The sequence below is a fragment of the Pygocentrus nattereri genome, chromosome 8, assembly GCF_015220715.1.
Source record: "Pygocentrus nattereri isolate fPygNat1 chromosome 8, fPygNat1.pri, whole genome shotgun sequence".
Taxonomy (NCBI): Eukaryota; Metazoa; Chordata; class Actinopteri; order Characiformes; family Serrasalmidae; genus Pygocentrus; species Pygocentrus nattereri.
In genome coordinates this window covers 39,782,523-39,796,846 of record NC_051218.1, presented here as the reverse complement: position 1 = coordinate 39,796,846, position 14,324 = coordinate 39,782,523, and the positions used below count along the sequence as shown (strand labels likewise).

Genomic DNA, 14,324 nt, shown 5'->3' with positions numbered 1-14,324 from the left:
ATATGAGTCATAATTATGAGATGCTTATGAGACAGCAAGTCAAAACTATGGCAAACTTTTCCATTATTACTAAATGGCTAGAGAATTGTCAGAAACAGGCTTTGATAAATATCACATTGTTTTAATAAAAGTTTCTCTATCAAAATAAGCTTACAATAAAAAAACTCCTTTGGAGAACAAAACAGAAGTCCAAAAAGCTCTGAACAGATTATTTGACCTCCTGTGGACCCAACAAAACCGTCCTCTCCTAAGCAATCCCTCCCTTCTCATCAGTGTTCTATTTGAGGTCAATGAAGCGAATGTCCATGATGAGCAGAGTGTGCCGCGGCAGTGGCCTTGGAGCGGGCGAAAGCACAGTCATCACCTGCGCCTGAGTGTCCACAGCTGTAACCACGATGAACCCACACACTGGACTCTCCAGAATACCCCTACTGCGACCAGGGCCTCCCTCCACCTCATCCTCCACACAGCTGACGCTGAGCACGTGATGGGTCAAGTCCCGGCCAGGGCTCACCGGCACCAGCTTCAGCTGGGTGTCATCCTGGGACATGCCCAGCGGCAGGCATGAGTCCGGGATGGAGGGCGCCCCAATCTTGTAAATACGTACGTCTGAAAAGCGCACGTCAAACGCATGTGGGTAGAAGGAGACCCCACGGAAGCCATAGAAATATTCACGGATCTTCTCGTCGCGTGTCTCTCGCCTGCAGTCCTTAGAACGCTCTACCACACCGCCGGATTTGGGGAGGAGGACGACACGGACAAAGTGTGGCAGATCACGTTTGAGCTCGTTGTACAGGCGCTCCTGATCTAAGACCAGAACCACGTCCACCTGGAAGGCCGAAGCACAGTGGACCAACGCCTGGTAGCCAGAGCCCTTCACCCAGCCACAGGTATTGATGATGCAGCCTCCTACACTTGCCCTGCGATTCACCTCACAGCGTTGGGAGAACACCTCAGCCAGACATGAAGTCAGCTTCATGTGCATACCAAGACAAGTGAAACAGGTATTAGAAATGAAACAGAATGGTCATTCAAAATGTCTGGCCTAAGCTCATCAAGCTGATTCTTTTCTCGGCTCACTCTCGTTTGTGACTGTACAGAATCTTGTAACGTCTTAAAATGTCTTATGCACCTGTTCCAGCTCATGTTGAAGATTTCAGTTTTGTTAACTACTATAACTGTAAAGAAGCCCTGAAAAGGTGTGGATTCATACATTTTATTCACTCCACAATAATTATTTTGTTACATTGAGTAAGAAAAAAAAAACTAAATCTTGTTGTTTTTCATAAGATCTCATTACTTTAATAAAAAACCTGTTATGGTGGAATAATAACAAATTCAGAACTTTGAAAACAAATAAAATGACCTTGTCATCACAGGAAAACAATGTAAATAATATATGCATATATACAGCTTCTGTACAAATGACAAACTATGTGAGCCTAGATGTGTGAAATTTAGCACCGAGTGGCTTTGTTTTCACCTTGTTATAGAGTTTGATGTTGGTCCCTGGTGTGGTGGAGCCAAAGTGGAAGACAAGGGGGGCCTGCACAGAAAAGCCTTCTTCTACATCCGCTGGACGCTCAATGCACAGTGCTGACATAGTCCCAGGAACAGACACCTGAACATATTCAAGGATTCAAGGAGATTTTATTGTCATTCGCATCACATGGTACATGAGGTGGAACGAAATTAAGATCTCATGGTCCAGTTTACACCCAAGAGCTGTTATTAAAATAGATAAATATAAGGTAAATAACACAAGCGAGGAAGAGTAGGAGAGTAGGCAGTTAGCAGCAATATGAAGTCCAGAGTGCTATAGTTTGCTATAGCAGCATGATATTGAATTGAGCAGTAGATAAAGTGTCTAGATAAAGTGTCTCAGTGCGGTTTAAAGTGACAGTGTTTGTAACAGTAATTGTTCTTGTAAGTGTCAGTGCAGTGTGTTTAGTTGGAATTTAAGAGCCTTACAGCTTCTGGTATGAAGCTGTTTCTGAGTCTGGTTGTTTTGCACTTGATGCTCCGCAGCCTCCTGCCTGAGGGGAGCGGGACAAAAAGTGCGTGTGCTGGGTGGGTGGGATCCTTCCCGATGCAGGTAGCCCTTTTCCTGCATCTGGAGGTGTAAATGTCTGTGGTGCTGGGGAGGCTGACTCCAACAATCCTCTGTGCAGCCTTCACCACCCTCTGCAGAGCTTTCCTATCTGCAGCAGAGCAGCTTCCATGCCACACGTTGATGCTGGAGCACACGACGCTCTCCACCACACATCATCATTAAAAGCACACAAATGTAGTGTGACTTTTTTCAGCTGATTGATACAACATAGATACAACTGCAATCACTGTCACAATAACTGCTTGTAAATGACTGGAGAGAGTTTGTAAATCATATTGTCTTACACTGCTTTGGCCAACATCCAACTCCACCAGAGTGGGCCTCCTGCCCAGCCTCACGGCGTAGTTTAACAACAGCCGACACACCGTGGACTTCCCTACATCTGTTGGGCCGACCACCATGACCTGCACAGAGTACAGAAACAGAAAGTCATGGATAAACAGATCCAAGTCATACATGTCTGCCACATGACATGGCTTTCAAAGACACTAGGTAATAATGCTTTTCCACGGGAAACTGCAGTATGGCACGGTTATTAATTCAAACCCAGAACTATCCAAACCCAGAACTATCCAAACCCAGAACTATCCAAACCCAGAACTATCCAAACCCAGGTTGAGCACCAATTTCATAACAGTACTTGTAGACAAGGTTATATGGAGACTGTGTGGTAGAGATGTGGTTAATGATAACACTAAACAAGAAAACAGCAGCAACAATGGAGGAGCTTCCAGTTTACTTTTTATTCAACACTTAGTTTTATGCAAATAGTCCACAGACAGTGATTCTGCTACAGTTAGGTTTTTTGGAGCACTTTGTTGCTTAACATGGCAAAAACGCACCTAAGCTTGGCAGGATTGGACATGCAAAATAACAAACCACAGACCTTTTTGTGCAAGGCAGGTGATTTTTAAAACAGGATTACAGCAAACAGTGGTATGTGTTGGGAAACAACTGAAAATATCCTACGTCAAAGAAATCTAACATTGAGAAATGTGGCACTGTGTACTTCAACAACTATAACTTTCTTCTTAAGAGTTGTCATGGCATGCAGAGAAGGTGAATGTTTGCAAAACTATGTTTCTCCTCTGCTTTCTATCAGAAAGATTAAAAATGGTCACAGCAGTGCGTACACAGAGACATACAGATAACCAGTAAGAATGCAAGTGACAAAATCCTGATAGTTGTGGCCAGATTAGCATGCATCAGATAATACAGTCTGTAACCTACATGGCCAGAGCATCTGAAGCTGAGACTACAATTCTGTGACAACTGCATTTAACCAATAAATGGTTTGCACTATTTCTACCTCCACTCATATACCCTGGATTGATATGCTTGGTACCCCAGCTAAGAAGAGTAACCAAATTCAGCACGGGTACTCAGTATGGTACAAGTCACTTGGTAATGGAAATGACGACAAAACCCGTAGTCAGAGATTTATAACCAAACCGTGTTATACCACTGTCTCCACTGAAAAATGGAGTGGTGTGGTGTGTGTGGTACAGTTACATACCCGTGGTCCCCTCTCGTTGTCTCTCTCAGCTTGTCGTCTCATTTGCTCCAGAGCAGCATGTGTGTTCAAATACAACAGCATAGGTGTGTCTTTGGAGACATATGCCACCTACAGACAGTAAGATACAGATATGAACAGCCAGCAGTTATAATAATATATTATTAATTAATTATTAATTCATTGTGTTGGTAGTTTTTTGTCTTTTGTTCAAAACGAAAGAAGACTTGTTTCCTAGTATAAATATACAATAAGATGACAAGTAGGATGCTGTTTAGGCAGAGGTGGGTAATAAGGTACACTTACTCAGATCCATGTGCTTTTTACTCAGTTATATTTTAGTCACTAACATTCAGTTAATTCCTTTTTTGTGTGTGTAATTTCAATGTTACATTGGTGATAGCACTTGCTTTGTGATTCATATCTCTGACTTTTAGGTTCAGCACTGAACTAAAACTGTATAAAAAAAAAGAGAAGACTAACAAATGTCAGTTTTTATGGTCATACTGTTACTCAGCAGTGATGTATTTTTTGACCTGGTACTTCTGTATTTCTTTTAAAAGGTGCGTTAAGTTATGGTACTTCTCCTAAAGACATTTTTGCTGAAGTAACAATACTTTATTTTAGTATGGGTCTACACTACTGTACCCATTTCTACACTTTGAGACCCCAAATCCTGAGAAATGGCCCTCACTCAATATATGTCCAAATGTTTGTAGATATCTAAATCATCCAACTTTTCTTCTGAAATAACGTGTATTATTAAGGAGTTTGCCCTGCCTTTGTTGCAGCAACAGCCTTTACTCTTTTATAAGGGCTTTCCAGTGATGTTGGAATTTGATTACATTCAGCCACAAGAGCATAAGCAAAGTCCAAGTATTAGGTCTTGATCACAAACTGCCCTCCAGTTCATCCCAAACATATTTAGTAGGGTTTCATCACTCCAGAGAACTGAGGTCCACTGCTTCAGCACCCAGACCTGCTGGGCTTTATACCCCTCTATCTGACAACCTTGGGCTCAAGTGTGGCTGCTCCAAAGCGTCCAATTCTATTGGCAGTGCTTTTCTTTCCATTATAAATGCTGTGTGTGAAACTGAACAACACAGCAATGGGTTACCCTTAAAGTTGCTGATTTCACCAAGTAGAATCAGCAACCAAGTAGGGTATCTGGATTCTTTTGGACATAGACTCATTATCCTCACCTCAGTTTTTCCCGAGAGCGACAAACTGCAGCCCTGCCAGGTAAACACAGCGATCTTAGAGCCTGGCCCAAAAGTGTACTTCTTGTTTCTATTCAGTTCGGAGCCGAAAACCTCAGCCATGCCATTCAGAAGCTCCAGTTGGACCCGCTCTCCAGCCTCCACCTCAAAGCGGAGCTCAGTCTCCTTATCCAGGTCAAAACGCGTCCCTCCAGTTCCAGCACCTCCGACAGTGCTCCCTCCCTCCTCACCTGGTTTCTCGGTAGCCTCTGTGCTCATGGCTGTAAAGACAGACAAAATATGTGTGTTTATTTATAATTAATATTAATATATTTAATATTAATAATATATTGAATAGTAAATTGTCAAAAATGGGAGAAAAATAAGTAAATAAGTGGATAAGCAAACACAGCTTAATGAGGAACTTTGTCAAAGAAATGGTCAATTAAAGTTAACATCAGAGCTTTCTTGTTTTTCACATTTCCAGAGACTTGTACAACAAATGAAGATCCATCTATCACATATTCGGTTGAGGAATCACCTGAGCACATCAAAATGTTACTAGAAATTCAAGATTTCTCTTTCAAGAACAGGCCAGTCTTCACAGACATCGCACTAACTGGCACACGGTCTGAAGAGCTCCACCTCCACCTGATCATAGTCGCATGAATCCATGAGTCCTGCTTATATTGTAAGATGTAATACAGCTGGTCAGCTTCTCGTCCTATTTCTTCCGTTCCTCCTTAAGAGGTGCAGCAGTTACATTGTGGCGTGAGGCCGCAGAGTCGAACTGCTGCACTATTTAAGGTGGGCAAGAAAAACGAGAACAAAAAAGCTGGCGAACGGGAGGCTCGACAAAATGTAAAAGCACGAGAAAAGGTATGCGGCTGTGCTCAGGTGATTTAGCACTAGATAAGCAAAATCGCTTTAGGCTCTGTGGGTGAAAAGTTCTCACAGACGTTTCAGCTGAAACGCTGCTGCCTAATTTATTGTACTGTCTGGGCTTTCGCTCCTCCGTGGAAGCCTCGTTTAAGACGAAGTGCTTCTTTAGCATATACGCGTGTTTGAATGTTGGTAAAGAGCAGCGTGTTGCGTTTTTTCAGGTCTTACTTTTCCGAAAAGTAAAATCTCCAAGCGTTGACCGATGTTTTCACCAGCGCCAGGCCACTCGGGCGCACGCAGATGACGTCAGAGTACAGCGCCCGAGGATTCGTATGGAAATGAACTTTCCCTCAATGACCACACATTAGTTTAAAACTTCTTCACAAATTATATAACGTATGTATTATATAAGATACATTCCCAAATTTCGTTAAAAATATCCATTCACAGACAGACGTGCACTTGGTTACATCCCTGACAATGAACAAGCAGAAGTATCCAGTGGTGCTTGAAAGTTTGTGAACCCTTCAGAGATTTCTATATTTCTTCATAAATACGACCTAAAACATCATCAGATTTTCACACAAGGCTTAGAAGTAGATAAAGAGAACCCAGTTAAACAAATGACACAAAAATATACTTGGTCATTTGTTTATTGAGGAAAATTATCACTATTTGTGAGTGGCAAAAGTATGTGAACCTTTGACTTCAGTATCTGGTGTGACTAAACGTTTCCAGTAACTGTTGATCAGTCCTGCACACCGGCTTGGAGGAATTTTAGCCCATTCCTCCATACAGAACAGCTTCAACTTCCTCACATTAACTGTTCGCTTCAGGTCCTTTCACAACATTTTGATGGGATTAAGGTCAGGACCTTGACTTGGCCATTCCAAAACATTAACTTCTTCTTTAACCATTGTTTGGTAGAACGACTTGTTTGCTTAGGGTCGTTGTCTTGCTGCATGACCCACCTTCTCTTGAGATTCAGTTCATGGACAGATGTCTTGACATTTTACTTTAATTCTCTGATAATTCAGAATTCATTGTTTCATCAATGATGGCAAGCTGCCCTGGCCCAGATGCAGCAAAACAGGCCCAAACCGTGATACTACCACCACCACATTTCACAGATGGGATAAGGTTCTTATGTAGGAAAGCACGGTTTTCCTTTCTCCACACATAATGCTTTTCATTTAAACCAAAAAGTTCAATTTTGGTCTCTTCCGTCCACAAAACATTCTTCCAATAACCGTCTGGCTTGTCCACATGATCTTTTGCTGCTCATCTGCAGTTTGCTATGTTCTCTTTGGAGAACGGTGGCTCTCTCCTTGCAACTCTACCATGCACACAATTGTTGTTCAGTGTTCTCCTGATGGTGGACTCATGAACATTAACATTAGCCAATGTGAGAGAGGCCTTCAGTTGCTTAGAAGTTACCCTGGGGTCCTTTGTGATCTCACCGACTATTACACACCTTACTCTTGGAGTGATCTTTGTTGGTCGACCACTTCTGGGGAGGGAAACAATGGTCTTGAATCTCCTCCATTTGTAAAAAAATCTGTCTGACTGTGGATTGGTGGAGACCAAACTCTTTAGAGATGGTTTTGGAACCTTTTCCAGCCTGATGAGCACAAACAACTCTTTTTCTGAAGTCCTCAGAAATCTTCTTTGTTCAGGCCATGATACACTTCCATAAACATGTGTTGTGAAGAGCAGACTTTGATAGATCCCTGTTCTTTAAATGAAACAGGTTGCCCACTCACACCTGATTGTCATCCCATTGATTGAAAACACCTGACTCTAATTTCACCTTCAAATTAACTGCTAATCCTACAGGTTCACATACTTTTTCCACTCACAAATATGTAATATTGGATCATTTTCCTCAATAGACAAATGACCAAGTATAGTAGTTTTGTGTCATTTGTTTAACTTGGTGCACTTTATCTACTTTTAGGACTTGCATGAAAATCTGATGATGTTTTAAGTCATATTTATGCAGAAATATAGAAATTTCTGAAGGGTTCACAAACTTTCAAGTACCACTGTACATTCCTTGAACAAATGGGGTTTTGCCATATTTTACTCTTATGACAATGATATGATGATTATGACTATTCCTATTGTTTTAAAATGTTTGCATAGGCATAGTATTTTAGCTTGTATGGGTGTAGTTTTTGTTTTGCTGTTTTTTTAATTCACCAATTTTAGTGATGTATATTTTCAGTACTTTGAATCACTGCATAAATAAAGAACAAATATTAAAGCATTTAGAAAAAAAGTAAGAACTAAAAATAAAAACAGTTCTATGCAAAAGCACTGCCAGTCAAATCATATTTTTGGTGACTTTCTAGTTGAAAAAAAAACCTCCAGCAGCACTGCTTTGTCTGATCCACTTGTATCAGCACAACACACATTAACACACCACCACCACGTCAGTGCTACTGCAGTTCTGAAAAAGATCCAACACCCAAAGAGTACCTGCTCTGTGAGCATTAATGGGGTCCTGACCAATGAAGAACAGGGTAAAAGGGGGCTAACAAAGTATCAGAGAAACAGATGGACTACAGTCTGTAATTGTAGAACTAGAAAGTGCACCTATATAGTAAGTGGAGCTGATAAAATGGACAATGAGCATAGAAACAAGGAGGAGGTCATAATGTTATGCCTGATTGGTGTATATCCACACTAACATACTCTGATACAGACAAATTAAGTGAGGGCCCCAGGTTGGGCTAAAACCCACAACCCCAGAAATAAAGGCCGCATGCTCCAATCACTTCACTCCTCACTCACTTTGTTTTTTATTGACTATTAATGAAAAGATAAATCAAGTCATAATATACATAACAAAAGGAGACAAATCTGAAGTACAAATATAGAAGCTTTATTCTCATCAAGAACATATAACAGTCCTGTTAGACGGTAAGATGCATTTGTAACCCCAACATCATGCAGATCGTGAGTGGTGTGCAGTACAAAGCAGGGTCTCATTTAGCCAGATAACTTGAGCCAAAAACAGACTGTCCAATATTAGGAGAGCTAATGGATGTTCCCAGTAGACAGCCGTATCATTTTGACCCAAGTTATCCAGTTAAGAGAAATCTTGCTTGTGAAATAAACAAAGAATTCACCAAGAAATAATGATTTACAAGTCTACACAGTAAACCACAGTTTACTTTAAACTACAACAGTAAAACCACAGTTAAAGTCAGAACAGATCAGAAGATTAGAAATAAAGACAGTTTGTGAACACAAGAGGTAAGCAGAGATCATAAGGAGGCTGCAACAGTCCAGGTCAGGATGCCAAACAAGTCATCAGAGAACAGACTGGAAATTATCCATTTGGCCCATCCTCGTCATTATGCATCCAGAAAACCAAAGATGATTGACTGAAAATGAATGTTAATTGTGTTTAGATAAAAAATAAAAAGGTAAAAATGACTGACTTTGCATTTCCATTTATGTACCAATTCCATCACTACAACGGGCTATATAGATTTGACATTTCAAACATACCAGTCTTCTCAAAAATCTCTACTTGCTCTTTAGGGCATCATCTAGGGCAGTCACGACCTCCACAGGATCTGGAAACTTCAGTTTACGGGGAGGACCCTTCTTGATGCCGGTCCACAGGACCACCTCTGCCACGGAGAAAACAAAAAGACAAAAACTGTGGCTCCTCACTCTGTAAGTTATAAAACACAGTTATCTATACAATAAAAAGTATGTCATACTCATGTGATTTGATGCTGTAGGTCTATCTAAGATGTGTGTGATGATTTAGGCAGGCAGTTTGCACAAAGCTAAAGAAGTGGCTGTTACTTGTTATGTACATTAGCCTTGTAAGCTTCAGTTCCAAAGGGAACAAAACATATTTTGGAAACCAAATGTGCCTGGACAGTCAACTACATTTGGGGTCTTTCCAATGCACAGCTGGCTAACCCTCCTTCTGGAATCTGGTCCAGTTAGTCAAGGCCTTCAGTACTCCACTGAAAACGTCAAAGCGTAGTATAGATAGTACATCATTTTAGAAACAGCTTTGGTTTCATGCTCAGTTGTGCCATTACCTTTGCTTCCCTCCACCAGTGTCACCTCAAAGCTGTTCCGGCGAGGCTTCTGGGGGTTGAGCACCACACGCAACTCTGGCTGCGCAGCCAGAAGAGCCTCACGGACCAGGTCGGCATTCCGACCATACACACGTCAGCTTTTACTAAAAGCCAAAAAACCACATCACAATGTTGTGAACACAGACACCTTGTTTGACAGCTTTTTAACTCTTTAACTATATGCATTTCCCACTTTTACACTGGCAAGTGAATCATCATGCTACAGGTATAAAGGTTCTATATAGACAGAGAACACATTCCGACCAGTGTTCGATGATCACTCTTTGGCCTTGATCATCTTCGTCCTGTTTGGCCTCTTCCCTTTTATTCTTCTTTTCCTCTGGCTCTGCTTCCATAACTGCGTCCACCTTGCGCTTTGCCCCACGACCTACATACCATGGCATTAAATAAAGTAATTTAATTTGAATTATGAGTATATGAACAAAGTATATGTTAAACTCTTTAAAATGATGGTTCTTCAAGGGTTCTTTAGTAAAGAAAAGTGTTATATGCAGAACTATGAACACGAACAAATGAAATGGTTTTCCAGCTTGATGGAAAATGTCCTGTAGTTTGTCCTATATAGAACCTTGTTGAATAGGTTCTATATAGCACACAAGCAGGTTGTGCTATTGTACACTCTCAAAAAAGATGGGTCTTCAAGACCCATTCGAGAACGAAATGTATATTGGATAACAAAAAGTGCTGGGTGCACCCCCAGTCCTGCTCCTCGGGGCCCACAGCCTGAGGCGCCAGAATATAACTGCTGCACCGTTTAAGGTGGAACGGGAAAATTCGAGCAAGAATCTGGTGAACAGGAAGCTAACTCTAGCCTGGTTAACGTTACTTCTACAGCCCTGCGCGTGTAAGACCAGTGTACAGCTCCGTTTAGCACACAACCTTTAACTCGGCATTTTAAAGCCTTACAGCTCTCAAACAGAAAGTAAATAACTCACCTGCTTTGCCTCGCGGTGCCATTTCAGAACGCTGCTGTAGTTTTCGCGCGCACTGCGCAAGAACGCTGGGCGACTCTTTGACGAACTGCTCTTTTTGAACGACTCTTTAAGTGAATGGGAATGAGCAAATGAATCAGACGAACACTGAGACGATGGAAGTCTTTTGGCATTTATCATTAATATCACATATGATTTTCTCTGCCTGTCTATGTATGTATGCTTACTTTGTAATTGAGCAGTAAAGAAAGAAGGAGATCAAAGATTTAAAGGGAAAGAATCGGTTCGATGAACTGAACTGAACTTCCCATCGCTTTGCAGAGGGTCGTTTTTCATCGCCACCCAACGGGGAGGAGGTAGGACAGCACCGACTCCACAAATCCCTTTAAAAAGCACCTGTACTTCATAAAGCAGCCCAGATTCATTAGCTAACACCTTGTTTTTCGTTGTAGAACATTTCAAAGGGACTTTACCGTTACAAACCTTAGTTACATATAATGTTACTCTGTTTGCGTTAGAGCAGAGTGACGACAGCACCAGCACTCCCATAATACTCCATGTCCCTGAATGTCCATGAACCCCCAGATATGCACCTTTTATCCTACAGGGGAAACTGATTACCAAAGGCTTGACTAAACAAGTGGGTTTTAGCCTTGACTTAAAGACTGAGGCTGTGTCTGAGTCCCAAACACTGACTGCAAGGCACTTAGTGTATTACTTAGTATATAATGAACTACAGTAAAAAAAACAAAAAAACCCAGGTTAAATTAATGTGCGAATTGACATTCGGCATATTGTAAATATGTAAAGCTGTTAACATGGTGATGTAAAAATGCTATCATATTACAGACGTCCTGTCGTTTTATGGCATTTGTCAACAGATTTTGAATGCCAGTCTTGACTCATGTCCTATGACAAAGCATGCGTCAGGTGAAAAGGCATTAAAGAGACTGGTGACTAACAGCCGTCACTGCTGCCTGCTGCTACTAATGGACTGTCAGCTATCACCAAGTAGCAGCTGCACTGACTGACTGCTTGCTACCACTGACCGACTACCTGCGACCACTGACAAACTAGCAGCTGCATTGATCATCTGCCAGCTGCTACTGACTGGTCGCCAGATATTACTTACCTACTGCCTGCTACATTGACAAACTAGCAGCTTCCACTGCCCGACTGCCAGCTGCTACTGACTGATCGCCAGCTATTACTTACCTACTGCCTGCTACCACTGACAAACTAGCAGCTGCCACTGCCCGAATGCCAGCTGCCACTATGTTGTGAGTGCATTTTCAAAGTTAAAAGAACCTTTAAAGAACCTTTTTAAAGAACCTTTCTATTTTGGTTCTTTAAGCCTTTAAAAGGTTCTTCACACTTACAAATCTCTTTTCAAGCATGGTTATTTAGAGAAACAAAAGTGTTTTTTATGGCATTGCTCATAGAATTTTAACTTTTTTTTTCCCATGTAACTTTTTGGCAGCCAAAATCAAACAGCATCTCTGGCCAATTTCAGCCCACAGGCCACACTTTGGACAGCTCTGCTCTAAAGTGATCTTTACCACTATTAGCTCCCACATGATGGCAGCAGAGCAGAGCAGTATGGTGAGACCAGGATTTCAGAGAGTGAAGGCAAGCTTCACAGCGTTTCACATTTCTGACCATGTCTGCACTGCGTCACCTTTTGTAATAAGTAAGAAACTGATTCATGGCACGTCAAAGTAATAGTGAAGGAGAAAAAAGTTTTTAAAACTAACTAAATTTGTAACGTCTCTTCAAGAAGGTTAAATAAGTGGAGAAATAAAAGGCAGCAAAGAAAAAAATTCATACAAGCCAGAAGTCATGTTCTCAAGTGAGCAGTGAAAGGTAGATGATATCTGAAGTACTGGATCAAAAATAGTAAATAATAAAACTAAAAGAATTATGTTTTTTGGTACATCACTGATAGAGCTAACCAGCTCCTGTTTTCATACTCACATGAAGCTGGTGCTCCTCAAACTGCTAACTGTAGGCCACTAGAGTACCATTAGCGAGAAGAGTGCTTAATCAAACTCTGTCAAATAGTCAAATAGATTTAATCACTTAACATCACTTCCAGTCTAATTCACTTATTTTTTACTTCTTTCCTTCTTTCTAGTCATACTTTGCAAGTAGGCTTAGTTCATTTCAATGTAGCACAGTGTCAATTATGACATAAGAGATTAAAAACTAGTTAGAACTTGCAGGACAATGATCTAGGTGGTCTGAGGGTGGACCAGCGGTGGCAAATAGTCAGGTGCTGACATTGTAAAGTCAGTGGACCAATATATGCTTGTTATCTGGGAAATGTTAAGAGCCATTTTGTCTTTTCACAAAGATGAAACCACCTTGAAAGCCACATCTGTCCATTTTACCATCTTGGCTGTAAATATGTCAGTATGTGCTGTAAAGGCTAAAAATACAAATGAAATCGTGGTCTTACTCTGCTCTGCTTTCATTGGGAGCTCACCTTTCTAAAGTGGAATAAAAAAACTGGAATAGTTTCCTGTAAAATGTCTCTCAACACTGTAAAAAATGTGACCAAGAAAGAAAATATGTAAAAAATTGTTACTCAAAAAAATTATGGCAAAGTGACACATGATAAAATTGAGTAATTTAATTACCTAAACTTTGATTAAAATGCATTAAACAAATGAATTAAATTTGAGCAAAAACTTAAAATGTGCTATACTTAGTAATTGTATGCCACATTATGAGTTAATGTAGCCCACAAATATTTAGTAGATACAAATGAATTTAACAAGGAACTTTTAATAATATTTACCAAGCATCTGAATAAAATGAATTTATACTTAAATGTATTTATATTTTCTAAATATCTGCGGAAAACTGGTTTATATTTAATACACTTTACTTCAGCTGTGGTTGCCAGAACTGCACTGTAAAAATACAGTGGGAAGGTATAAGACATTTCAGTATGCTTTGTATGCAACCATAAATTTCACTGTTGAAAACTGGTTGTTTGCAGTTAATTACTGTTTAAAAAAAAAGCATATATTGTAAATTTGTATAAGTACATTATTTTATAAAGAACAGACATACTGTTAACACAATTACAATCCATCAGTGATAAACACAGGAGAACCATATGACACAGTACAGTACATTATTGCAAAGTTCAACTTTTCAGTAAAATACCGGCAGCTGTAGATGCCAGAATTTTATTGCAAAAAATACAGTACAGCACAAAAGGCATTACAATCACTTGGCAAAGATTTGACAGTCAAAACTGCTAATGATAAATTACAAAAGAAATAACAAATAACACTCATTACAATCCAAGGTACAGACAATTTTGATTAAGTTTAAGAAACTTTTCTCGCATGATTCAATAAAATGTCCAGGATATTAACAAAGCAGTGCTGAGATTCTGAAAAAAAAACAGCATGCATCCATATATATAAAGGATAATCCAGGGTGGAATGAATAAAGATCATGAAAAGAATTGGCCATTTGCCCTGGTTGATCAAGAGTAATGAGTCATTATCCACGTTTACATGCAGCCTGATTATCCATTAA

General features: G+C 40.3%; 2 protein-coding genes across 2 annotated transcripts; both read right to left on the bottom strand.

The window, feature by feature from the left end:
- Window positions 1-105: 105 nt before the first annotated feature.
- clp1 (cleavage factor polyribonucleotide kinase subunit 1) lies at window positions 106-6,037 on the bottom strand. The gene is made up of 6 exons (XM_017692075.1): window positions 5,936-6,037; window positions 4,829-5,106; window positions 3,630-3,737; window positions 2,398-2,517; window positions 1,484-1,621; window positions 106-973 (listed from the first exon to the last, which is right to left on the bottom strand). Exons 2-6 carry the CDS (start codon window positions 5,102-5,104, stop codon window positions 278-280), a joined length of 1,338 nt encoding a protein of 445 aa, XP_017547564.1. The 5' UTR covers window positions 5,105-5,106; window positions 5,936-6,037; the 3' UTR covers window positions 106-277.
- Window positions 6,038-8,573: 2,536 nt separating this feature from the next.
- Window positions 8,574-11,015, bottom strand: selenoh (selenoprotein H). Its single transcript, XM_017691970.2, has 6 exons — window positions 10,997-11,015; window positions 10,773-10,876; window positions 10,081-10,204; window positions 9,778-9,920; window positions 9,227-9,351; window positions 8,574-9,099 (listed from the first exon to the last, which is right to left on the bottom strand). The coding sequence occupies exons 2-5, from the start codon at window positions 10,792-10,794 to the stop codon at window positions 9,245-9,247; spliced, it is 396 nt and encodes a 131-aa protein (XP_017547459.1). The 5' UTR covers window positions 10,795-10,876; window positions 10,997-11,015; the 3' UTR covers window positions 8,574-9,099; window positions 9,227-9,244.
- Window positions 11,016-14,324: the final 3,309 nt, after the last annotated feature.

Bases quoted from the DNA above. Each gene is read 5' to 3' on its own strand.
- clp1 (XM_017692075.1), bottom strand. From the start codon at position 5,104: ATGAGCACAGAGGCTACCGAGAAACCAGGTGAGGAGGGAGGGAGCACT. The intron at 3,738-4,828 runs GTGAGGATAATG...TACTGTCTGTAG, and splicing joins CGCTCTCGGGAAAAACTGAG to GTGGCATATGTCTCCAAAGA. The intron at 1,622-2,397 runs GTAAGACAATAT...GAATATGTTCAG, and splicing joins TGGATGTTGGCCAAAGCAGT to GTGTCTGTTCCTGGGACTAT.